The 25940-nt window shown below is 45.0% G+C and overlaps 2 protein-coding genes across 2 annotated transcripts; both read right to left on the bottom strand.

The window, feature by feature from the left end:
• Positions 1 to 5184: 5184 nt before the first annotated feature.
• LOC149388304 (uncharacterized) lies at positions 5185 to 8730 on the bottom strand. Its single transcript, XM_089622392.1, has 6 exons — positions 8410 to 8730; positions 7258 to 8325; positions 7069 to 7145; positions 6681 to 6859; positions 6078 to 6527; positions 5185 to 5984 (listed from the first exon to the last, which is right to left on the bottom strand). Exons 1-6 carry the CDS (start codon positions 8728 to 8730, stop codon positions 5185 to 5187), a joined length of 2895 nt encoding a protein of 964 aa, XP_089478518.1.
• A 1800-nt stretch (positions 8731 to 10530) lies between these two features.
• Positions 10531 to 12686, bottom strand: LOC149388303 (rho-N domain-containing protein 1, chloroplastic-like). The gene is made up of 2 exons (XM_089623957.1): positions 12475 to 12686; positions 10531 to 11882 (listed from the first exon to the last, which is right to left on the bottom strand). Exons 1-2 carry the CDS (start codon positions 12515 to 12517, stop codon positions 10747 to 10749), a joined length of 1179 nt encoding a protein of 392 aa, XP_089480083.1. The 5' UTR covers positions 12518 to 12686; the 3' UTR covers positions 10531 to 10746.
• Between the last annotated feature and the right edge of the window lie 13254 nt (positions 12687 to 25940).

Here is a 25940-nt window from a genome sequence, read left to right as displayed (position 1 = left end):
GTAGGCGTCTTAGGTTGCGCCATGTAGGCGTCTTACGGGCTGCGCCTTTACGCGTCTTACGTGCGCCATGTAGGCGTCTTAGGTTGCGCCATGTAGGCGTCTTAGGTTGCGCCATGTAGGCGTCTTACAGGCTGCGCCTTTACGCGTCTTACGTGCGCCATGTAGGCGTCTTAGGTTGCGCCATGTAGGCGTCTTACGGGCTGCGCCTTTACGCGTCTTACGTGCGCCATGTAGGCGTCTTTGTTGCGTCGCGAGGGACGGCTTTAGCCTGCATCTCGGGGATGTCTCTTGGGCGCGCCGCGGAGGCGTCTTTAGCCTGCATCTCGGGGATGTCTCGTGGGCGCGCCGCGGGGGCGTCTTTAGCCTGCATCTCGGGGATGTCTCGTGGGCGCGCCGCGGGGGCGTCTTTAGCCTGCATCTCGGGGATGTCTCGTGGGCGCGCCGCGGGGGCGTCTTTAGCCTGCATCTCGGGGATGTCTCGTGGGCGCGCCGCGGGGGCGTCTTTAGCCTGCATCTCGGGGATGTCTTACGGCGCGCCACGGAGGCGTCTTACGTGCACGCCTGTTCCCGTTTTGTGTTCGGGTGTTTTGTTTTGATGGAGCGTGCTTTCTTTTTGTGGAGCGTACTTTCTAGAGGATTTTTAGTGTACATACCATTGCCTATAGGACTAGCCCCCCGAGTTCTGGGTTTACAAGTGTAATCTTGATGATTAAAAATCTTTGATAAAGTGGATTTTAAAAGAAAAACATCGAACTTTATTAACATTGCAAAAAATTTGAAATCCTAAAACGTTGGCTCGTAGGCCTTATTGTTTAGAAAGCAAATAAATAAATGGGGGGAGCGCTGGCTAGTGGTAGTACTCTCTTCAAGTGTTCCGCATTCCACAGGCGATAGATCGGTGTCTCGTCCATGTATGACCTGGTAGACCGTGTGGGGTCTCTGATGAGGACGCCATTACCTTGCACTTGGGTGTCATGCAGGTGTCTTTATGGACTTCGCGGAGGACCTTGGTCGACTCGACGCTATCTCTGAGCTGAGAGATCGTGTTAACCGTCTTTTTAGCGGTCTTTCCATCGATTCCCTGGATGTAACATATTCTGGCTTGGGATTGATCTCCAGCCATGATGCCGATTCCATCCTTGGTAGGGAACTTCACCAGTAGGTGGTATGTTGAAGTGATTGCCCTTAGCCGGTTCAACGTGGGTCGCCCAACGATTACGTTGTAGGGGGACTCTTGGTCGACCACTAGGAATGGGACCATGTGAACGACTTCAATGCCTCCGGGAGTTCCGAAGGTGACCGGCAGATCGATGACGCCTTCAGTCATGACTCTCTTCCCAGTGAACCCGAATAGAGGCGTTTGGGTCGGAGTTGGGCGTAGCCCCCCGAGCTTCATGCGCTCTAGGGTGGACTTGAAAATTATGTCGGCAGCACTGCCGTTGTCGATGAGAACTCTTTTCACCAAGTTATTAGCTACTTGGGCTTTGAGCACAATTGCGTCATTGTGAGGATGCACAACTCGCTTGGCCTCTTTGTTGGTGAAATGCATCGTCTCGTGAGGCACGGACGGAAGTTCTTCATACGTGAGGTTGACGTGCATAGCAGCGTCTTCTTGAGCCACGGCCCTTAGGAATTTTTTCCGTTGTTGGGCCGAATCTCCATCTTGTGGACCTCCAAATATGGTGGTCACAACGTGGAGTTGTGGATTGGCATTGGCAGTAGCCGTGGTTCGGTCGGCAGAAGCGGCTGTTCCTCCTCCCCTGCCAGACTGTGGTCTGTTCGAGGTGGGGCCCGCAGCGTTAATCATGCGTAACACGAACTCTTTTAGCTCGCCCCGTTGGATCAATGCCTCGATCTGCCTTTTAAGACTATAGCATTCAGAGGTCAAGTGACCGTATTCCTGATGGAACTCGCAATATTTAGATCTATCGCGAGTCGCGGGATCTTTGTTCATTGGAGCCGGGGGAGTGAACTTGTCACGCGCTAAAGCTAGGATTTGCTCCGGCGTTGTGTTCAACGGTGTGAACGACGAGTAGCCCTTAAAGTCTTCCGCAAGTCGCGGCTTCTGGGGCATCGGAGGTCGTCTATTAAAAGTCTGACCTCCTCTGTTTCGCCTTTTACGGGAGTTTCCTTGCTCGTTGCTAGGCTCGTCTCGGTGGTGAGGGCTTTGATCATTGCCCTTGCGACCATCGAGGTAATCTTCGACTCCCATGAAGGTCTTGGCTCGAGTCATTAACTCGGCCATGGTAGAAGGGACACGGCCGACGATGGACTTAAGGAAGTCACTTGTGCGCAAGCCTTCAGTGATGGCGGTGATTGCGTCTTTGTCGTCAAAGCGGTCGACCTTATTCGATTCTTCAGTGAATCGGGCGAGGTATCGTCTAAGGGACTCGCCATCCTCTTGCCTGATTGACCACAGGTACATCTTGGTCTTCCTTTGGACCATAGACGTAGCGAACCGTGCTAGGAACATGTCCTTCAGGTCTTTGAACGAGCGGATGCTTCCCGGCCTTAAGTTCTTGAACCACTCAAAGCCGGGTCCGGCGAGGGTAAGACTAAAAGCTTGGCACATAGCGCCGGGAGTGACACCCTGCATCGTCATCCAGGTTTCATAGTGCTGGATGTGGTAAGCAGGATCTGCTTTTCCATTATATGGAGCGAGGTTCGGGAGTTTGAAATTTCCCGTACATACCTCGGCCAATATCTGAGCCGTGAAGGGCGAGGACTTCTCCTCAACGACCCCATAGGCACTTCCGCCTATTCCGTGTTCTCGGAGATCTCGTACTTCATTTCGAAGATTGTGGATCATTGTGATCACATCGAGACCGGTAGTCGGAGTAACTCCCTGCTCGGGAGGAGTCACCTGTCGTCTTTCATTTGACCCTTGACCCGTTCGGCGGTTCCCGTTAGTTGGGGGTGCTACGGGGATGTTTGGCCGAGAGCTTAGTCGCTCCCTTAGGTCATCGCCACGCTCGATGCGTTGGGCGGTGAGGTGATCCCTAAGATCTGGGCTGGTCGTTCGGAGGCGCAGGCTTCGTCTGCGACGGCGCGCTCTCCGCGTGCCCTGACTCTCCTCAACGTTCTCCCTTCGACCTAGTCGGTCGAGGGCCGAGCGTCGGGAGTTTCCCTCTTGAGAAGCAGCCGGCGCGTCGCCTTTCCGGGGTAGGGGATTCGAAGGACCGGCTTCAAAATGGCGGGGAGTCCTCCGTCCTTCGTGAGAGAAGTCTTGATATCCTCCGGATCGCAAGTACCCTCATAGTCAGGGTCACGGTCGAGGCTTTCCTCGTTGAGGTTCTCAGGATCCCCGTTGGGGGTCATTGCGTTATGCGCGGGTTGCTTCGCAGCCAGTCGGCTGTGGTACCTCGCGTTCTTCGCCTTTAGTTGGCGGATACTCTCCTCCAGCTCCATGATGCGGTTGTCTCTGCTATCAGGAGATGGAGATGGTGAGCGGGTCGAGCTCTCTTCGTGGAGCGACTCTTCGTCACCATGCGCTCGGGAGCGCAAGAAGTATTTCTTGGTCCCAGTGACGTTTTCGGGGTTGTTCACGCCCTCAGAACGTACGGGTGGTTGAGTACTCATCTTTTCTCAAGTTCGAGAAAGTTGAGTTTGTAGAAGAAAAGAAGAAGATGAATAGAAGGGATTTCGGGCTGAATAGGTCGGGAAGTCCCCTCCTTCTAGCGCCAAAATGTTGTCGCACGAAAATGAACACCTATTTAAAACCTCGGGCGGTTCGATCCAAGGCCGGACCAAGTGATCGCACCCGGGCCAAGAGTGGGAACCCGATAGTCTCGAGCTAGGGTTTTCTCCTATCAACCCGCCTCTCGGGAGAGGTAGGGGGTGATGAGGGGGAGTGACCGTGCCTTGGGTGTCGGCTGCCTACGTACCCGTGTGTGGGATTAGGTCAGAACGTAGTTCAAGCGTGTAGGACGCTGTGTGAGGCGCGGAGCCTTGGTGGAGAAGCGTGCTCGACGAAGGAGACGGGGCTCGAGGAGTCCTCGGCGGCGTCTCAGGACTTCGGAGATCGCGTATGCGAGAGAGAATGTGTGTTTTCTCTCTTTTGGAGACGTGGAAGACTCTAAGTCAAGAGTTCCTTGTTGTGGCGGAGATTCCGGACGCGTAGGCGATTCCTGGTCGGAAATGCCGGACGCGTAGGCGATTTCTTGTCAGAAATGGCGGACGCGTCTAAGGTGCTAGACGCGTAGGCGATTTTCAGTAGAAAACCGTTAGAGCACTCGTGGGCTCAAGATTAATCGCTCGATCAAGAGAGGCGGCACTCGGGAGTCCCCGGAAAGTGCTTCAGAATCTCCGAGAGCGAGAAATCGTGGAGAATCTGCTTCAGGCCAAGGATGGCATCCAGAGAAGCAGAGAGAAGTCTCAAGTTCCTTGAGAAAGAATAGGATGGCTTTCCCCTCAATGAGAGGGGGTATTTATAGGTGTTTGGGGGCCTTAAGAGGCTCCTTTTTCGTCCATGTGGGACTAGGAATGCGCGTGGCATTAATTGGAGGCGCACGGCGCGCGCGGCGCACAACGTGCGGCGCACAACGCGCGGCGCGCGGCGCGCGGCGCAGGGGGCGCGGCGCGCGGGTCACCAGGCGCGGCGCACGATGCGCGGCGCTGGATGTGCGGCGCGGGCGTGTCATCACGCGGCGTGCGGTCTGCTTGGCGCGGCGCGCGGCCCGTCTGGCGCGGCGCGCGGGCTGCTGCGCTTGGTTGGCCGGCGCGGCTGCGCGCGCGGCGCATGGCCCGCCTCGTCGGGCTCTTGCGGACCTTCGAATACCATTCTTGCCACATGAAATATGAGGGTTTTTACTTGGCGAGAGTGACTCGATTCGAGGAGCGACTCGAGGCTCGTCTTGAGGAGTGAAGCTCAACTCGAGGAGACCGACTCGAGGCTCGACTCGAGGAACAACTCAAGGCTCGCCTCGAGGAGCGAAGCTCGACTCGAGGAGATTGACTCGAGGCTCGACTCGAGGAGCGAAGCTCGACTCGAGGAGATTGACTCAAGGCTCGACTCGAGGAGCGAAGCTCGACTCGAGGAGTCAAGAGTTTAGGCGAAGGCTTGAAGACCTGCCGCTCTTCAGGACCTCCGGCCTGACCATCGGCCCTTTGAGCGACGTGCCTTCTTGGCGTCTCGGGTTTTCCGAAAACGACCGACAACATCTTCACTGGTTTGGATTCAATGAATCATGCATCCTGCAAAATTTGCAAAGCATATTGTCTTTGACAAATAACAATCCCTGCTTTGGATCTTGCAATTTCAAGGCCCAAAAAATATCTCAGATCACCCAAATCCTTCAGTTTGAAATTGTTACTCAGCATGATTTTAACATCAGAGATAAGAGAAGCATTAGGACTGGCTATAATGATGTCATCAACATAGAGGAGAATGACAATGAAAGTGCTACCAGAACCTCGAGTGTAAATGGAATAATCACACCTGGATTGAGTGAAACCAGCTTGAACCACTGATTCAGTGAACTTTGAATTCCATTGCCTTGAAGCCTGTTTAAGTCCATAAATGGACTTATGTAACCTGCAAACAAGTTTCACATTCGAGTCTTTGTGCTCCTCCTGTTTCATATAACCCATAGGTAAGTCCATGTAGACTTCCTCATATAAATTCCCATTCAGAAAAGCATTGCTAATATCTAACTGAGAAAGAAACCATCCTTGTGAAGCAGCTAGACTAAGCAGAAATTTAACTGAAACTAATTTAGCCACAGGTGAGAAAGTGTCAAGAAAATCAACTCCCTCTTTTTGAGTATAGCCTTTAGCTACTAATCTTGCTTTTCTTCTAGCCAGGGTTCCATCTGAGTTCATCTTGTTGGTGAAAATCCACCTGCATCCAATAGGATTCTTGCCCTTAGGAAGGGGAACTATGGACCATGTTTTGTTGTTATGCATGGCATCAATCTCCTCATGCATGGCATCTCTCCATACTTTCTCTTTTACTGCAGTGTGGTAATGTTGTGGCACGCTATATGCTGAAACAGAAAGTACAAAATTTTTGAAGGGCATAGACAAATTCTCATAATTCAAGACCTTATCAAGACTATGCTTGGAAAGAAAACATTCACCTCTCTTAATGAGATTACAATGATAGTCTTTCAAGTAACTCGGTTGTGTATGAGTTCTAGAAGACCTTCTCACTGCCAAGTCTTGAGGTTCATGAACAAAGGTGTCAGCTTCTCCAATGTCAGAAATGACCTTGTCATTGTGAGTATGATTCTCCAATCCATTATATCCTGGAGTAGGTTCCTCATAATTCTTATTGTCCCCAACTTCAGCATGAGGAGCAGGGATCACATTAGGCACAAGGATAGGGATAGGACTGTCTTCAAAAGGATCAGTCCTAGTATCAGGATTGCTGATATTATGAAAAGGGAAATATTTTTCATGGAAAACAACATCTCTTGAAACAAACACTTCCATGGTGTTCATATCAAGGAGCTTGTATCCTTTGACACCTTGTGGATACCCTATCAAGGCACATCTTCTGGCCCTTGGATCAAACTTGGTCCTGTGAGCTTTCAAAGTGGAAGCAAAACATAAACAGCCAAATACACGCATATGACTATATATAGGTTCCTTTTTGTACAAAATCTCATAAGGACTCTTGTTCAACAAAATAGGAGAAGGAATCCTATTTATGATATATGTGGCAGTTAGAACACAATCACCCCAGAACCTTAAGGGGAAATGAGATTGGAAAAGTAAAGATCTTGCAACATTCAGCAAGTGTTGATGCTTTCTCTCCACAACAGAATTCTGTTGTGGAGTTTCCACGCAAGAGTATTGGTGGATAATCCCCTGCTTAGAGAAGTAATCAGTAAAGGTAAGCTCATGAGCATTATCAGACCTAAACATTTTTATATTAGCAGAAAATTGATTTTTGACATAAGCACAAAACCGGGGAATGATAGAATGTACATCAGACTTTTGCTTCATAAGGAAAATCCAACAAAATCTAGAGGCATCATCAACAATAGTAAGAAAAAATATGTGACCTAAACGTGATTGGACCTTATAAGGTCCCCATATATCACAGTGCACAAGATCAAACACAACCTTAGAAAAGTTGTTATGAGAAGTAAAAGGCAAACGATGTTGCTTAGCCAAGGGGCAAACATTGCAAGGTTCATTATCTACATCATTAATGGAACAATCTAACCGATGTTTTAGAAAATTCAGTCTCTTATTTGATAGGTGTCCTAGTCTTTGATGCCAGGTATGGGATGAGACTGAAGCTTGATTCACCACATGGTATGTTGGAGAGTTGAAGAGATTGTTCTTGGAGATGATGTAGAGGTCACCATCACTCTTACCCCTGCCAATCATCCTCAATGTCCTGGAATCCTGTATTAAGTAATAGTTATCATAGAGAGAGACTACTACATTAGATTCCTTTGTCAAGGCCTTCACAGAAATCAAATTGTACTTAAAGCGAGGCACATACAAGACATTGTATAACACTAAATTCTCATGCAATTTCACAGTTCCTATCATTTTAACAGAAATAACAGTATGATTTGGAAGAGAAACTATAGAATTTTGCAGAGTTCTAAGATCAGAGAACAGAGATTTCTTGGCACAAATATGCCTAGTAGCACCTGAGTCTAGGATCCAAGAATCACAAGCAAAATTCAAAGATGAGGAAGAATTGACCAAACCGCAAAAACCTGTGTTGAACGAGGTCATGTTGACTTCTCCAGAAGCAGGTTGATTTGCATTGACTGAGGCGGTGAGTTGGTTTGACAGATTGTTGATAAGCTGGTGGATTTGGTTAGCACTCAGCGATTGAGACGAAATGGCTGGGACTCCATTAGAACCACCACCAGTGCCTTGTCCTTCCACCGCGTTTGCTTGGGACTCCACTGTGTGACCAAGGATTTTACAATGAGTACACATTGGCTTCTCTTTTGGCTTGAATTTCTTGGAATCGTCTCTGACGGCCATTGCAAGAGTGTTGGACTGGTCATTGCTTGACTGGGATTCAGATCGAACGGATCTCTGAGTTTCTTCTTGAGAAAGCATGGCATAGACCTTGCTAATAGGAGGCATAGGCTCCATAAGGAGAACTTGTCCTCGAGCGTGCGTGTAATTCTCGTTCAATCCCATGAGAAACTGCAAGACATACTCCGATTCAGCATATTCAGCCAATTTTGCCTTACCTCCACATGTACAAACACAAGTACATTCTGGCTTGAAATCGCACAAGTCTTGATGAACAGACTTGAGTCTTGTGAAGTACACTCCAATCGTCTGTTGATCTTGAGAAAGATTGATGAATTCTCGTCTTAGCTGGAAGATTCTTGGTCCATTGCTCTGTTGAAAGCGATCCTTCAAATCATTCTAGATGTCCATAGCGGTTCCTCCAAAGAGTATGCTCGATGCGATCTCCTTCGAGACATAATTCATGATCCAGGCGATGATAGTGTTATTGTTGCGACTCCATAGACGTAGGAGCTCTGGATCTTCAGGCGAGGGTTTCGGTATGGATCCATCAATGAATCCGAGTTTGTTCTTGGCTTCAAGAACGATGAGCATCGATCGACTCCAAGGCATATAGTTCGTTCCTGTCAAGACGTTGGAAACGAGACTTCCTCCTGAAGAATCAGAGTGATGAAGGTAGTACGGTGAAGATTGATCTTCGATGGTCGATCTAGGTCGAACAGTTCCGGGAACACCGGTAATTGGAAGCTCCGTCAATCTTGATTCAGGTTCTCCCATGGAAGAGGATAGTTACTGAAATCTAAAGATCGGAAAAGGAGAAGAAAGATCGGAATTCTCAGATGCGGAATTGCTCTGATACCATATTGATTTCGAGAATCCGAGAAAGAGAGAAAGGGAAGAAGATACGAAGAGAATGAAAAGAATTCTGTAATTGAATTGACAGAAAAGATTCTGAGTTTTTAAATACAAAAGTCAGCTGGGTTTTGGGAAAAACGACAGCCAATAAAGAAAATAAAAACGACAACTATAAACAACTAAAACGCAAATAACTTGTAAAACAAGGAAAGCCTTATAACACTAATGACAACCAAAAAACTCCTTCATCAGCTTCAATAGAAGCTAACATGCGAAAAGAAAAAAAGGTTATGAAGAGGTTGATTCATAATTTTTAGGATAAAAAAAATAAAAAAAATACAAATAATGTTGTTGCACACAAACTCGCTAGGTACTCGTTGAGGTTTCTTACGGACGCGTGTTGGTCGGAGACGGTCCCTCCTTGTATTCGGGACGATGTAATCTCCGACCAACTATTGTTGTCTTAATCTTGTAACCACGGTTTTCCTCCGCCATACGTGAGGGTTTAATGAATTTCGCGTGGTTCCGCCCACGCTTCCTCAAAAAAAAAAAAAAAAAAAAAAACTAGCAAAAAGTGCAAAAAAAAAAAAACAAAAAAAAAAAGTGGACGGGCTATAACCCTCACTAGTGTACATGTAGGCGTAGCTTCGTGCATGCATACCATGATCAAGAAAATTAATAAGGAAAGCTGTGAAGGAGTGAAAATAACATACGAACGTGTATTTTACTATTCCAATAGTCGAATAATATGATCTTCTTAATAAGAAGCACTTCAAGTATGTAGTTGTTTTTTAATTTGGAAAATAATGCAATAGTTTTACTGCATCCAGGAGAGAATTGATATCGTTGACGGTGGGAAAGCCTAAGATGACTTTTGTGGTAAGCCTAAATAATATCCTTAGTGAAGTCGACCGTCAAATAAATATCCTATTTTTAATCTTTTATGTTTAAAGTTACGTAAATTCTAAGTTATACGTTTTTTTTTAAATACCTTTAAATTAATAAATTCCCTCAGAACACCCCGTAGAAAAGAAAAAAAAAATTGCATTGGGTGCTCAAAGATTATGTGAAGTCATCTAGAATCATATGGTCATATGAAATCGTATGAATTTTGGGTTATATGCCTTTCTATTGTGGTTAATTTCTCTTGCCTCATTTCGCGTGCGGTCGTGACTCGTGAGATGATTTTTCTCTAAAAATATGTTTTTAAGAGCAATATGTTTCTAATATAATTTCTTTTACTTTATTATTATTACCTAAGGTTTAAATTATTAGTTTTTATTTCGTGAATAGTGCAAGAACATACCTTTCCTTAATACCTTCCTTCCCTTAAGAAGTAAAATTTCGGCTTGTTGAAAGTTTAATTTCCGTGGCTTCCATTGGCCCAAGTTTACTTGGGTTTGGTATGTGTTTGAAGATATTATTGCACCGAGGAAACGTGATTGCAACAAGCGATGTGAATGCAAATGGACTAGGAGACCAAGTTTGCTCTCAAGAATATCAAATCAATATATCAAATTTATTTTAACTCTACCAAGTTAAAAGGGGGAAGAAAAAAAAATTACGTTTTATTTTTGAAAAAGTTCATGTAAATATATCGTAAATTCTTTTGATCAGCTTGGGGGGCCACTGGTATTAGGTTCATCACTGCACACCATCTCGCTAATGGCTATCAGTAATGTAACTGATTGTTTACCATGATATATGATGCAAGAATTACTGTTAAAAAATATTAAGAAACGGAAGTACTTGTTAAGGAAAAAAAAAATCCCCCCAAAAAAATGAGGGAAATGAAATTACTAGTTTGGTTTGGTATACTCTCAAACTCTTGAACACACAACAAGGTGACTTCTACACTTCTACTTAAGTCCAAGCAACATAAATAATACAGAAACCCTAACATCTCAAAGTCCATCTAACTGAAAAGGCTTTCATGGATCAAAGTGAGACTGAAGCCCCACTAAGCAAGTCCACCAGATCGCTCTTCTTCATCTTCGAATACCCTTTCATGCCACGCGACTTTGCTAGTGCCCTTAATTCCGCTAGTTTCCATGCGCTCAAGTCCTCATGCTCTTCCTCTTCATCTTCTTCATCATCCTCTTCCGAATCATCACTCTCATTGTCAATTACGGCTTCCTCGGCACTTGATAAGTCAGCCTCTAACAGCTGAACGAGCTCGGGTTCATCAGCTTCCGACTCAGACTCCGAGCCTTCATCATCGTCAAACTCGAGCCCCAAGTCAGCCTCAGGAATCATCTCCTTCATCTTTCCCTTCCCACCGGAATCCACACGAGGCACCGAATTCGTCCCGGGGATCGGCGATCTGCGCTGAAAGCTCGACGCGGGCCTCGGGGAAGAAGCGGCAGAGGAGGAGATCGAGTCTTGGCCGGAATATCTCACGCTGGTACTGTTACTCGAGTTGGCGGAGCCGGTGCTCTTTCCTCGTATGTATTGACCATTATGCCCTTGGTGATGATCGGACGAGTAATCTCTACCGCTACTCCTCTTAGCTTGCTCGGTGGAGTGCTTTCTCAACAGCTTGAGGAGCGAATCCACGGTCTCGTTATCTTTCCCTTGCCCTTGCGCAGACTCGTTCCTCTTCTCGTCTCTGAACGCCGCTCTCTCTCGGAGCTGGGCCTGAACCTTCCGGAACAGCTCGACGATCTCCTTCTCTCTGGGCCCCGGAGTCGCAGTGGCGTGGAACTTCGGGGAGTTCGACAGGGAAACGTACGGGCCGTTCTTCGACGACAGGATATCGGAATCTTCGAGGCTTTCGATCCCGTCCCTGTCTCTTTCGCGTTCGTCGCTCTGGTTCCGGTTATTATTCCTGCCTCTAGAGAACCCTTGCTTGTTTTGCCTCGGATAGTCTGGGTTTCTCCTATTGTAAGCGCCATTGTTGTTGTTGTTGGAACTCGCTCTGCAAACGTAAGTGGGTCCCACTGAAGCGCACCTGAGCGGCCAAACAACCTGAGAATGGGGTCCGTAAGAGATTCGAGAACAGCAAGGGTTCACCGTTAGAGCTCTTCCCGAAACCCCGGCGCATGGAAGATATTTACCTTCTGTTAGTCCAGAACCTGAAATAAATGACGACCCGAAATATTAAAAAAAACCGATGAACAGTCTAGCCTTTGCCGACCATATGGGATCCACAAGCCTGAATTCACTGGCCATGTAATCGCTAGAATAGATGTAAGTTTAAAAACATTCAAAGATAAGAAACTCATTAGAAATAAAGCAAGGGATACCATAGGATATCTGAAAACATTTTAACAAACATGTGGCAGGCAAAACGCTAAAACGTCTAACACAAAAATAATATAATGCTCAAAACATCCAAAAGAAACATTGGCGATATGAAGAAAGAAATTATACACAGCACAGTATTTAAATGCTTCAAAGTTAATTTCTTACTCACACCAATACACCTAAACAAGATAAACCCTAAGAAATAGTAGCACAAACTCCTTTACACAGAAACACAAATAAGAACATCGAAACCGAATCAGATAGTACAGAAAATGAAAAAGAAAAGTTGGAAAAAGGAAGTCCTTCGGAAAAAAAATCGTCACCAGACTCATTTCTGACCTAGAATTCATAGCAAAGTTGTCAGGTCCTGTTCGAGCACTTTCTTGAGAACCAAACAAAGGGTTTACGAAGGAAACATACCATGGCCGACGCTCTTGCCGACTAGGTTAACGGCTTGCGACATTTTACGCGACTCTGAAGAATGAGAGTGGAAGGGCTTAAAGGTTTTGCATTTTTGTGGCGCTTTACGACTGAATTTTCGCTTTTAGGCTTGTTTCAAAGAGGCAAAAGTTATATTGATAAGGGACTTTCTAGGTAATATTAAGTTTCCTCAATGGCGAAACTGGGTTCGTAATATATTCTTTTTTTTTTTTTAATATATTCACCCGAGAAAAATTTACATCATTTTCTTACCTTATTGCTGATTATATGATATATTTACAGTGCAAAACACAGGTGACACTATCGACCAAGATTACATAGTAGTGGTATTATTAGCCAAAATTACATACTTTTTAGAATAAATCTTAAGGGTATGCATTTCTGCATCTCATTGGAGCTTGAACCCATGACATCTCCATCGAGGTGTATGTGAAATTACCGCTAGACCAAGCTAGTTACCACTCCAAACTTCTGTTTTTAATCTTTCACTTTTTCTCCAACACATCAAAATATCGATGACCTAATTTTATGAAGATGCTATTGAAAGAAATATCAATATAAATTTTACATAAATTTGAGATACTTTTACCCAATAGATCAAGGAAAAAATCGACAATTGAAAAACAATGTATATATACCTATGTATTATAAATATGAATGAATTATTACTGTTCATAAGAGCATCCAATGAGATTGTATCTTTTTTGCTTAAGTGATCAATTATAAATAAGCCACGTGTTGTCTAAATGAATATGTGAAGCTGAGTAATATGATGACCAACTAGGCCACTATGTATTAGTTGAAAAAAAAAAACTCGGTTTTCTCTCTAGAAAAGTCTGACTTTCCCTTGCTCTGCCTCGTTGACCTACCACCTTTGTCGCTTTCTTAGAAAGTACTGGTGGTGTGTGAGACGTGTTTGCCGGTAGTTGGGGAAGGTAAGATTGTTTCTTATCTCTGGTTGTCAGGGAAGTATGGAGGAGGTGTGCCAACGATGGTCGGAGCTGGACCTTGCAGAGGAAGATGGAGAAACTCTAGTTATTCCGGACGAGGTGATGGGCCAGAGTACCTCTCCGGGTAGTAACACACTGCTGGGAAAGCTGCTGAGTGATAAAAAAAAGTGAACAAAAAAGTCCTTAAAGCCGTGCTGGGTGGCCTATGGAATACGGCGGGTAACGTTGAAATTAAAGACATTGACAGGGATGTTATGAGTTTTTCTTTTGACAAGTTGGAGGATAAACGAGAGGTGTGGGAGGCAGGACCATGGTTATTCGATAGAGCCATGGTTATCCTCTATGATCCAGATGGTAGGGAATGGGATACTCCCACTTTCAACCAGGCGGAGTTCTGGGTTCAGTTACATGGCTTGCCCCCCTCCCAGGACTACCAAGATTGGGGAAATAGTTGGGAAACAGTTGGGCTCGGTTGTGAAGATTGACAAAGACAAGGATGGCCGATGCCGTGATAATTTTATTCGCCTAAGAGTGGGCCTGGACGTCTCGAAGCCACTTAGACGTGGAATTCAAGTGGCTCTGGGATCTAACGCGGCGAAAACCTGTATTGAAGTTAAATACGAAAGGCTGGCTGACTTCTGTTTTGCCTGTGGGCGAATCGGGCACAGTTGGCGTCAATGTTCTGAGGACGCTCCCCAACCGGAGCCGAGCGACATAAGCCAGGAACATGGGAAGCCGAAATTCGGGTTTGGGCCATGGCTGAGGGCGGAGGCTCTCAACCGGTTCGTCAACAATACGTTTGTCATTCGTGGGTCGGAGGCTAGGCTGACGAGGGGGGAGCGATCTGGGCAGCGGCGTGATCGAGTTTTGAAGCACAAAACTTATAGGACGGAGACGACCAACCCGGCCCCAACTCACCCACAATCTGAGGCGGAGGAATCCTTGAACTCGCCGGGCTCTTCCCAGTCGGAGCGCCTGGTTCGAGCAAAGGATCAGGGAGACGGTTCGAATTTCTCTAGAATTCTCTCGAAGCCTTCATCCTCCCCACGCGTGACCAATAGTAATAGTACCCCAATTATTACTTGGAATTCCAAGAGGAACATTCAGATTAATGACACTCCTCACTGCCCTGGGAAATCTAAAACCGGGTTTAATGAGGGGAAAATATTTAAGAAAGATGCTGGTACAGTCGCGCAAATGGGGCTTACTCAGGATTTCCCTTTGGCTAAAAATAATGCTAGTGGGCCCGGGCTTCCTGATACTACTCTGGACCCTGCCCATAAGGGGCTTACTCTGAGCCCAAAAAATCTCACATTTCCGCTGGGCTCTGGAATGAAACTTGGGCAGGGAATCAGGGACGCGGGGAAGTCTCCTATTCTGCAATCTCTGGGTACCTCTCAACCCGGATCCTCGACACCGACCAAGATCTCCTGCCAAAGCAATGACGCGTCTTCCTCCAAGACCAAGCCGGAGTAGGTTAACTCCACCACTGAAGAGTTGACGTTGCAGTCGAGCCCCTCAGAGTCGGTGGCTGGAGACCCGCCAGCCCCGTCCAACCCATTCTCGATGCTTAGGGTGAGAGGAAATGGTATCAGGTGGAAGAAAAAGGCCCGGGAAGAAGCTGGAAATGGAGAGGCTCCGTCCTTCGACGTGCTGGCTGGACAAAAGAGGGCTGGATTGCTGTCAGGGAACGAGCCTCAGAGAAATACAGGTCAGCCTATTGTTTTTATGGCGGAGGAAAAATTGCCTGGTCCTGCAGGTAAGAAAAATAAGAATGGAAAGAGTCGGAGAAAACTGAAAAACCCTCCGTCCCCTTTGAGATTGATGATAGCTGCAACCCGGGTATGAAAAGAAAAGTGGTGACCACTAAAACTCATGCTTTCACGGTGAAGATGGCTCGCCGAGACCCTCCCACTGCTGCTATTGAAGATTCGACATCTCCTGTGGGATTGAAGCCCCTGCAGGAGATCCCTGACCCTGCTTCGACCCCTAACTTGTCTCCAGTTATTTCCTCGGATCGGGATTTGGCTGGAAACCCTCAGAACGATGAAGCGGAGCCCCTCAGCGTGGAGGGCCGCCGGGCACAATGATTGGCATTTTCTGGAACGTCCAGGGGCTGGGCAGCCCCCGGACGAGGATGGCTCTTCGCTCTCACACGGCTTCGTATCGTCCCGATCTTTTGTTTCTCTCCGAGACGAGAATGAAGAGTGTGGGGGCCGAAAGAGTAAGAGTTTATTTGGGGTTCGAGTGCTGTTTCACTGTGGATTGTGTAGGAAACAGTGGTGGCCTTATGGTGCTTTGGCGAAGCTCGATAGGTTTCTCTGTTCGCTCCTTCTCAAGATTCCATGTGGAAGGGCTTGTTACTGATGAAGACAGACACTTCTAGAATTTTTTGGGTCTTTATGGTGATCTAGTGGCTAACCAAAGGAAATTCTCTTGGGAGTTGGTTAGGAGACTGAGACCGTGGCCTGAAAGCCCCTGGCTTGTTGGGGGGGATATGAACGAGGTTGCGGCGAACTCGGAGCTTAGTGGGGATCGTACGAGAGACCCAGGCTTGATGGAAGACTTTCGGTTGATGATGGAGGATTGCGATCTTCGTGACCTGAGCTTTGTGGGGGATTTGTTTACGTGGCGTCGCAGCGATGTCCCGGGGAGTAGCGCGGGGAGATTGGATAGATGCCTTGGTAACCCGGGTTGATTTTCTCTCTACCCGGAGGCGCTTCTGTTCGACACTTGGAGTTTTGGGGATCTGATCACAGACCACTTCTGCTCAACACGTCGGGCCATGAGAGAAATACTAGGGGCAGGGGTCCCAGTCGGTTCTTCTTCGAGGAAGCTTGGTGTCTTGAAGATGGCTGTGATGAGGTGGTACGCGCGACTTGGAACTCGTCTTCGGGATGTGATGTGTGAGACAGAATCCTTCAGTCTCTTAAACTCTGCCAGGGTGCTCTCAAAAGCTGAGGAAAGGCAAACTGGAGGACGCTGCGAGACCGTATCGAGAGACAAAAAGTGGTTTTCCGTGAGGCGAGCAATAGAAATGAGGGCAACAATGTGGAGGAAATCCGACGGGAAGAGCGACAACTCGATGCGCTACTTGGGAAGGTGGAGATCTTTTGGCGCCAACGAAGCCGAATCACATGGATGAAATGCGGTGATAAGAACTCGGCCTTTTTCCACCGGAAAGCCTCGACGTGGAAGAAGAGGAACTCTCTCCAGGGGCTCTTCGACGATGATGGGTCTTGGGTTGAAGGTACTCATGGTATTGAAAATGTTATATCCTCTTATTTCTCGTCTATTTTCTCCTCTATGCAGCCTTCAGGTGATGCCTTGGAGCGGATTGGCGAAACTGTGAGCCCTACCATCACCACTGACATGAACGAGATCCTACTTCGGCCCTTTACTAGCGAAGAGGTGAAACAGGCGGTGTTTGACATGGACGCGATTAAAGCCCCTGGTGCGGACGGATTTCCGGCCCTCTTCTATCAGAGATACTGGAGTGTGGTGGGCGATTTGGTGACAAAGTTCTTCTTAGAGGTTCTGAATGAGGGCAAACCGATTAAAGATATCAACAGCACAATCATTACGCTTATTCCAAAGATTGACAAACCCGAGAGGGTCCGTGACTTCAGACCCATCAGCCTATGCAACGTTCTTTACGAGGTAATATCCAAATGTCTTGTTGATCGCCTCAGAGGTACGATGGATATTTCTATTTCAGAAAACCAGAGTGCCTTTGTAGGGGTAGACAGGTTTTTGATAATGTTATGATTTGTTATGAGGCTATCCATACTATGTCTCGTGGAAGGTTTGGTAATGGTTCTTGTGCAGCTCTTAAGATTGATATGGCAAAAGCGTATGATAGAGTTGAGTGGCCTTTCTTGGAGTTCATGATGTTAAAGCTCGGCTTTGACAAGCGCTGGGTCGAGAAAGTGATGAGCTGCGTATCCTCCGTCAGCTTTTCCTTCAACATAAACGGGGAGATCCGTGGGCGAATAGCACTGAAAAGGGGTTTGAGACAAGGTGACCCACTGTCGCCGTTTCTTTTTCTCTTCTGCTCGGAGGGTCTTTCGAGCCTTCTCTGTAACCGGGAGAGTCGCCAGCTTATCAGTGGGACGCGGTTTGGTAGGGGGGATCTTTCCGTCTCTCATCTTTTCTTTGTAGATGATAGCATTATGTTCTTCAGAGCGAACAGAGAAGAGTGCGAGGAGGTTTCCCGTTGCCTTTCGTTGTACTCGGCGGCTTCAGGACAGGTAATTAATTACGCTAAATCTGACATTTGTTTTGGTTCGGATGTGAATGAAGGGTTAGGGGAGGAGCTGGCGGAGTACCTACAGGTCTCGGTTACCTCGTGTCATCACCGCTATCTTGGACTTCCTATGGCGGTAGGTAGGAAGAAAGCTGACATCTTTGCCTTTCTCCGGGAGAGGGTGTGGGAGAGAATTAACTCGTGGAGGGGTCTCTTCTTCTCGCATGCTGGTAAAGAAACTCTGATAAAGTCGGTCCTACAAGCTATTCCAAGCTATGTCGCGAGTTGCTTCCGCCTTCCTCAAGGGCTTGTTGATGGGATTCATAAAGCTATCGCTAGCTTTTGGTGGGGTGATACGAACCAGGGCAAGAAAATCCACTGGTGCAAATGGTCGAAGCTCACAAGACACAAATCTGACGGAGGCCTCGGTTTTCGTGATATGGGTATCTTCAATCAGGCCTTGCTTGCAAAGAGTGCTTGGAGTATTTTCAGACGGCCTGATAGCCTTGTGGGTAAGGTGCTTTGCCAAAGCTATTACCCGAACGGAGATTTTCTCAGCGCCAGTTGCGGCTCTACGGGGTCATATATCTGGAGAAGCCTGTGTTGGGGGAAAGAACTCATTACTAGAGGCTCGAGATTGAGGATTGGAGATGGAGAAAGCACTTCAGTGGTGATTGATCGTTGGATCCCCCGGCCTCCAACCTTCATGCTCAGTGATGCACCACATATTCCAGAGGAGATGCGGGTATCCGAGCTTAGAGACGTCAGGGGAGCTTGGAACATTCCTCTCATCGCTGCTATGTTCTCCCCTGAAGATGTGGATGCCATTCTTAGTATTCCGGAAAACAATGGCTGTGGACCGGACATGCTTAGGTGGCACTACACAAAAGATGGGGAGTATTCTGTTAAGAGTGGTTACATGGTCGCTCTGGAGTCGAACATCAATGAGGGACCTTCCTCCCCGTCCGGAAACAGGATCTGGTGGACTAAACTCTGGAATCTTAAGATTCCGCCAAAGGTAAAGCATTTTATTTGGCGTGTCTGTCAGGGGAGGATTCCGACTCGTACCTTGCTTCGCAAACGTCGCATCATTACTGACGTTCGCTGCCCGGTTTGCGAATCGGAGGAGGAGGACTATTTTCCACGCGATGTGGGATTGTATGCGGTCTAAGAAGATTTGGAAGGTTGGAGGATTCAAGGGCATTATCCGTAAGCTCCGGGCTGGCGACACCATTGGATCGCTAATATCGGCCTCGACGGATCTTAAGGTATGTGACTTTGAATTCTTTCTTATTATTATGTGGGAAATTTGGAATCACAGGAACAATGTTTGCTCGGGAAGGAAGATAGGATCCCCAGAAAGCCTTCTTGAGTGGGCCGGTGGATTCATTCGCGATTACCGGGAGGCGTGTATCAGAACTAAGAAAAAGTGTTCCCATCCAAACCTGAGAATATGGGAGCCTCCTCCAGTCGGTGTGGTGGCCATTTCGGTGGATGCTGCTCTTCGCGTGGAGGAAAGACGGATAGGCCTCGGAATTGTGGCGAGGGATGATAACGGGGAGATTCTTGGCTCAGAAATGAAGGTTCTCCATCTTGGTCTCTCTCCCCAATTATCGGAAGCGTCGGCGGTTCTTCAAGGTATGCTTTTTGCGTTGGATACGGGATGGTTTCACATTATTATTCAATCGGATTGTCTCGAGGTGATATCGGCCATCAGAAAATCGGTGATTACCACTACGGAACTTGGAACGGTGATTAAAGATATTCTTTTACTTATTCCTAGCTTCGATAGTGTAGTTTTTTCTTTTCACCCTCGGGGATGTAATAAGGTAGCTCATGCTCTTGCTAGTTATGCTCTTAATTTTGTGTCGGGCGCCAGGTGGTTGGGATCGGCTCCTCCTTCTGTGTGTCAAGAGGCCGTGAACGACCTGCGTGGTATTAGCTCTTAATGTAACCACGGTATTTCTCCTCCACTTAAGTGAGGGTTATCTAATATATTTTTCGTGGTGCTGCCCACGATTTTTCAAAAAAAAAAAAAAAAACTAGGCCACTATGTTATATGTTTGAGTTGAAATAATATACAAAATTGAACTGGCCAGTGTCCAAATTGAGTCCCGACTCTTTTGGATGAAACAATGTGACTTGTTAGCTCCTCGTCAATACATTGTTTCTAACTTATTCACAAGCGACAAATGAGTTGAGAAAATAACAGCTAGAAGGGTAAAATGGTAATTTAGTAAATCCCGACTAGCTGATGACATTCATGAAGGGTAAACATAGATAATATTCAGTGGATCCGCTCATCATAATTAGGTTGAATTCTTGAGTAGAAAATAAATTCATTTGAACCGAGAGATTTTCAGTGTCAACTCTTTAGTGGAGTCAGTTGGCATTAAGCTAAACTTGGAAAAGGTTTGTGAACCTTTGAGTCCAAGTGTTTAGCTCAAGCTTTGTTCATTTGGGTCCATGAGGTCACTGTTACGAATCACATCGATTAGGAATAGTTAAACTGGAAGCTAAGTCAAAACAAGAACGAAAATTGTCAAAAATGTAATTTTGTCTTTTGAGACATAGGATGAAATGAATGTCAATAAATTTTTTGACATGGTCATTTGATGACAAGTAACACTCGGCCATAATATGATTAATTGGGCCTTGTGGATTAATTTCATTTCATAAGAATTTTATTGAAAATTCTTAATGGGCCTTTTTCATGTTGTCATGAACAAATGGAAAAGCTTCTAGAAGCCCATTCTAGAAGGTGATAGGCGCCCACTACCCAAAGAGAAAGGGAGATTATTTTGTGCATAAATGTATGTAGATACTTGCCAAAAGAAAAAGAGGAAACAAATTTCCTCTATGAGGAAAGTAGAATTTCGGCCAAGAGAGAGTCAAAGGCAAGGCATGGAATAAAAGAGGAAACTAATCCCTTAGGGGATGTGTTTGATGTAGGCGCCCATTTAGGAGATTTGGGCAATAAAAGATTGCTCAAAAAAGCTTGGAAAATAAGAGGAAACTACTTCTTTCCAAGGCCAACCCTTCTCCTATAAATAGGACCCTCATTCCTCTCATTCTATTCATTCCACACAAGTTAGAGATTGAGAGACTCTCTCTCTAGACATTGTGGCCGAACTCCTCTCTCTCTCCCTAGTTTATTTTCGATTTTTTGTTTTGGCACCTAGGTCCTTATTTGACCTAGTGTTTAGCTCTGCGACTTCAAGACTCGTTCTTAAGTCGTAGTGTTTAAAAGTGTCCACTCACTGATTCCTTTATTTCGAGTGATTTAGTGATAGAAACTTTCGTGGTTGCTCGAGGTGCCGAGGAAAGAAAGAGAGACATGCTGCGAGGGGAGACGAGCGTTGCAACTTTCTAAGAGCTTCTCAAAGATCAAGCTTCAAGAAAGGTTAGTAAACTTCTATACTCATAATAGTTTTTAATTACATGTACTTGCTCTTTTGTCTAGGTTAGTAAAAACTGGTTTTACTTGTAAAAGAAAATTTTTAAAATTCCGTCGCTTACCGAAGCGTTAATTATTTTCTTAAACCCTAGATCGATTCCAACAAATGGTATCAGAGCTATGGTCAAATATATGCATGTACATGTATTTAAAAAATATGAGCTTGAAAATCGTTTTCGAAAGTTTACTAATTTTGTGACAATCTTAGATTTTTTTTTAATTTATTGCTCATGCCTTTAAATTAAAAATCATGTTAATTTTCTATGAGTTTGGGATGTTTTTAAAACACATTAGAATCAGTTCTAAAAGTTTTTAATTTTTTATATTGAAAAACGTGTTTTAAAGGTTTGAGAAATTTTGAGTAAAATTTTGTGACTAGTTATATTGTCTTGCTAGTTTCTTTTATTTACTTGAATCGTTTTATGCATGTTGTTATTTATTTTATGCCTTTTTATTACCTTGCTAATAAAACACAAATAAAAGCTTTAACAACCTTCATAAAACGTTCCGTTACACTCGATTCTTTTTCGCACCTAAAAAGGACCAAGCTTTAATTATTTCTTTTTCTTCGAGCTGGAGTAAACCCGCATTAAAAGTGGCATAACTCTCTGCTCACAAATCGAAATTTAATGATTCTTAAATCAAATTAAAGATCTGTCTGTCCTCTGTCCAATGCCACAGGTTTCGGCTCAAAAGGACATCGGAGCCACCAGATATGGCGATTTTACTCCGAGGTGCGCGGCTGTGCTGAAACTCCAGTTTTTTTAGAAATCCGGATTTTCAAACCCCACTACCATGAGTTATAGAACTCTAATGAGAAAATTTTCTTGAGCAAATTTTTTTTTCATATGATTATAAACATGATGTGTAAGATTAAAATGTTTTGATTTTTGAAAGTTTAATTGAAATTGAGTTTTTACAAAACTAGTTTGAATTTTGAAAAACCGTTTTCACTTTCAAACTTGAAAATATTTTGTCATCCAAATCAAATAAGTTTTCAAAATGTTTCCAAAACTATATCTATATCACATATGTTCAAAATCTATATGCTCTTGAAAATTTGAGTGGGAGGTCTCTTTGTAGACAAGCCGAAAAATAAAAAGATGTGTAATCTCAAACTTTCAAGTGTTCGAGTGAGTTGAAGTTCACACTTCCCTCACGCACTTTCTCGAAATAGAAAATAAGAAAAGATCGAGTATGTACCTTGTGCCTTTATGCACTAATACTGCTCTGAACATGTCGATCTAGGATTCTCTTCTAGTTGTCCGCTCTATCGCTCTTTAACTACGAAATCTGTTTCCAAACTTATAAGAGTCGATGAACCAACTCCAAAAACTAAGTGGGAGGGTTATACTTGTTGTTTGTAACCCACGATCCCCAACACTAATGAAAGAAGCAATTAACGTGGGACTAAGAGCCGCTCTTGCGACCCTCACTTTAATGGGAGTACTCCAAGGCATTATTGCTTCGATCATTGCTCAATGAGCTACGTCCGAGAGTGAGACGATGATGGCAAGGCCTCCCCTTGGGGGATTGTTTTTCAAAGTTGACCTTTTGGACTAAGTGGTTGGTTGCACACTTAGGCTCAATCCCTAGTAATCCTCCCTTGAGGCTCTGCGAAAGGATGTGAGTGATCAAACCAATTTAAAAGGTGGCTAGTCAAAATTGATGTATTGACATTTTGGCTAAGCATTAATGATGTGTCATTTACTTATAAATGGAGATTTTTTGCGGCCTTCTCTTAAGGGAGTAAATTATCGTTTGGTTTATAACACCTTTGGATTTTATAAAAGTCTTAATAAAACTTAAATCCTAAACCAAAGACTAATCATAAACTTGTTTCAACTTACATAGGCAATATGTCTCTCAACCTTCTCTCGTTCATCCTTTCCTCGAACAAACTCGAAAACAAAAACTACGTAGATTCGAAACATAACATCGACATAATCCTTACCAAGCACAAATGGGTACTCACCACCCCATGTCCTCCTCTGACGAATAATGATTTAACTCAAGAGGACAAGGACGCCTTGGCGGCCTGGCTCTGCTCCGATGAGATTGTGAGGTGCTATATCTTAGCATCAATGAACAATGTGTTGCAACAACAACATCGTGACATCGAGACTGCCGCCGACATGCTCACCAATCTCCATGAGATGTTTGGAGGGCAAAAGCGTCAAGCAAGGCAACAAGCAGTCCGACAGTTTATGAACTGTCACATGAAGGCTAGGACTCCTGTTGGAGACTTTATGATACTGATCATTAGTCATCTGAATAAAATGGAAATCCTAGGATCTGAGATTGATGGGAAGAATGTCATAGATATGATCTTAGAAATTCTCCCCGTATCTCTTGATACCTCCAAGATGAACTACTCCTTTAACAAGCTAGAGTACACTGTTACCAAGCTTATAATGGAACTTCACACTGCTGTAGGTCTCACTAAGAGAAAGATGAATAAAGGAGAGGCACATGCTACTGAGCACAAAGCCTCCGCCTCTGGAACTAAGAAGAGACCTAACAAGGCCGATAAAAAGAACTGTCCTGCCTATCTCAAAGCAAAGGAACATAGTATTGTACTAGTTACCGAAGCATGCTTAGTAGCTGATAATGTATCAACGTGGATTCTTGACTCTGCTGCTACTAACCATATTTGCTGTTCCTTAAATGGTTTCAAGAAAACCAAAAGCTTAGAGGAAGGCGAGTTCTGTTTCAAATGGGGTGATGGGAGCCTGGTGTCTGCGAAGGCTGTGGGATCCGTAACGCTGTCTTTTTGAAGACCGCACTTTAAACTTGAATAATGTTTATTTTGTTCCTACCTTTGGGAAGAACTTAATATCCGTTGCTCGTCCTCTTGAGCAAGATTATTGTTTAAAGTTCATTAAGAATGGAATTCGTATTTCGTTTCCTGATAATTCTTTTGTCACTGATGCATGTATGAAGAATACTCTTTTCTACATCTATCCCACTCAACCTTCTTTTTTAGACACCGAAATAGATAATGATCTAATTAGGGAGCCAAAGAGGATCAAACTTTCTGAATCCTCCGATCTAACAAAATCAACATACCTTTGGCACTTGAGACTTGGTCATATCAGTCTAGATAGGATTAAGAGACTTGTGAGGGACGGTCCACTCCAAGACTCTGCAATAGGTTCACTACCTACTTGTGAATCCTGCATAGAAGGAAAAATGACTAAGCGACATTTCTCCGATAAGGGTCGAAGAGCCACTGAGTTGCTGGAACTGATACATTCTGATGTATGTGGTCCGCTCAGCCAACAGGCACGTGGGGGATACGAATACTTCGTTACCTTCATCGATGATTACTCGCGATATGGTTTTGTCTATTTGCTCAAACACAAATCCGAGACCTTTAACGTATTTAAGGTCTTTAGGGCTTTAGTGGAAAAGCAAACTGGCAAAATGATCAAAACACTTCGATCTGATCGAGGTGGTGAGTATATGTCTGGAGAGTTCGATGACTTTCTTAAAGAAGAATGAATCGCTTCTCAGCTTACCGCACCTGGCACACCTCAACAAAACGGAATGTCAGAGAGAAGAAACCGAACTCTTATGGAGATGGTTAGATCAATGATGAGTTACTCATCACTCCCTCTTTCCTTTTGGGGATATGCCCTCGAAACAACCACTTATATTCTGAACCAAGTTCCGTCCAAGACGGTTCCTGGTACTCCTTATGAACGATGGACTGGCCGTAAAGTGAATCTTGGCCGCATCAGAATTTGGGGTTGCCATGCACACGTGCTGAGGCAAAAGACTAGCAAGTTGGCTAGTAGGTCAGAATTGTGCCTGTTTATGGGATATCCAAAGGAAACCAAAGGTTTTACTTTCTATAGTCCCGAGGACGATAAGACTTTCGTTAGCACGAATGCTCGTTTCCTTGAGGAGGACTTCATGAAGGATGCAAAACCTAGAAGCAAAATTGTGCTTGAAGAAAAGTTGGGCGAGGTAGCTTCTACCTCATCTGTAAGAACTGTTCTTACCCCAACTGAAACACAACCTAACTCATCAGAATCTCGTCAAGTAGTACTTCGACGTAGTGGGAGGGCTACTCAAAAGCCTGACAGGTACATGTCTTATGGAGACTTTCTTGTAGCCGTCTCTGACATGGATGATCCTTTTTCCTATAGCCAAGCGATGGCTTGTTCTGAATCAAACCTTTGGCTTGACGCCATGAAAGTTGAAATGCACTCGATGTATGTCAACAAAGTCTATAAACTTGTAGACCTTCCTGAAGGGATTAAACCCGTAGGGTGTAAGTGGATATACAAGAAGAAAATGGGTCCTGATGGGAACGTCGAGACGTTCAAAGCACGACTTGTGGCGAAGGGTTATACCCAACAAGAATGGATTGACTATGAAGAAACCTTCTCGCCAGTCGCGATGCTTAAATCCATCCGCATACTCATATCCATAGCTGCAGCTCTCGACTATGAGATCTGGCAAATGGATGTCAAGACAGCATTTCTGAATGGCAATCTTGACGAGCGTATTTACATGGCTCAACCAGACGGTTTCGTGGAAGAAGGTCAAGAGACCAAGGTTTGTGAGTTGCTTAAGTCCATTTATGGATTAAAGAAAGCATCTAGGTCATGGAATATTAGATTCGATGAAACTGTAAAGAGCTTTGGCTTTGAACATTCAATAGATGAGCCTTGTGTTTACAAGTTAATACATGAAGGCAAAATTGTGTTTCTGGTACTATATGTCGATGATATACTACTCATTGGTAATGACGTGGGTAAGTTATCTGAGGTTAAGGTCTGGC

This window comes from Urtica dioica, chromosome 8, assembly GCF_054948205.1.
Source record: "Urtica dioica subsp. dioica isolate 48M chromosome 8, U.dioica_male_clone48M_v1_H2, whole genome shotgun sequence".
Taxonomy (NCBI): Eukaryota; Viridiplantae; Streptophyta; class Magnoliopsida; order Rosales; family Urticaceae; genus Urtica; species Urtica dioica.
Note: the sequence above shows the minus strand (reverse complement) of the source record. Positions and strands in the feature narration are given on the sequence as shown.

Coding starts and splice junctions, on each gene's coding strand:
- LOC149388304 (XM_089622392.1), bottom strand. CDS start 8,730: ATGGGAGAACCTGAATCAAGATTGACGGAGCTTCCAATTACCGGTGTT. Junction 8,326..8,409: donor TCGCCTGGATCATGAATTAT/GTCTCGAAGGAG, acceptor CGCTTTCAACAG/AGCAATGGACCAAGAATCTT. Junction 6,528..6,680: donor TTTCCCCTTAAGGTTCTGGG/GTGATTGTGTTC, acceptor CCACTTTGAAAG/CTCACAGGACCAAGTTTGAT.
- LOC149388303 (XM_089623957.1), bottom strand. CDS start 12,517: ATGTCGCAAGCCGTTAACCTAGTCGGCAAGAGCGTCGGCCATG. Junction 11,883..12,474: donor CGGCAAGAGCGTCGGCCATG/GTATGTTTCCTT, acceptor CATTTATTTCAG/GTTCTGGACTAACAGAAGGT.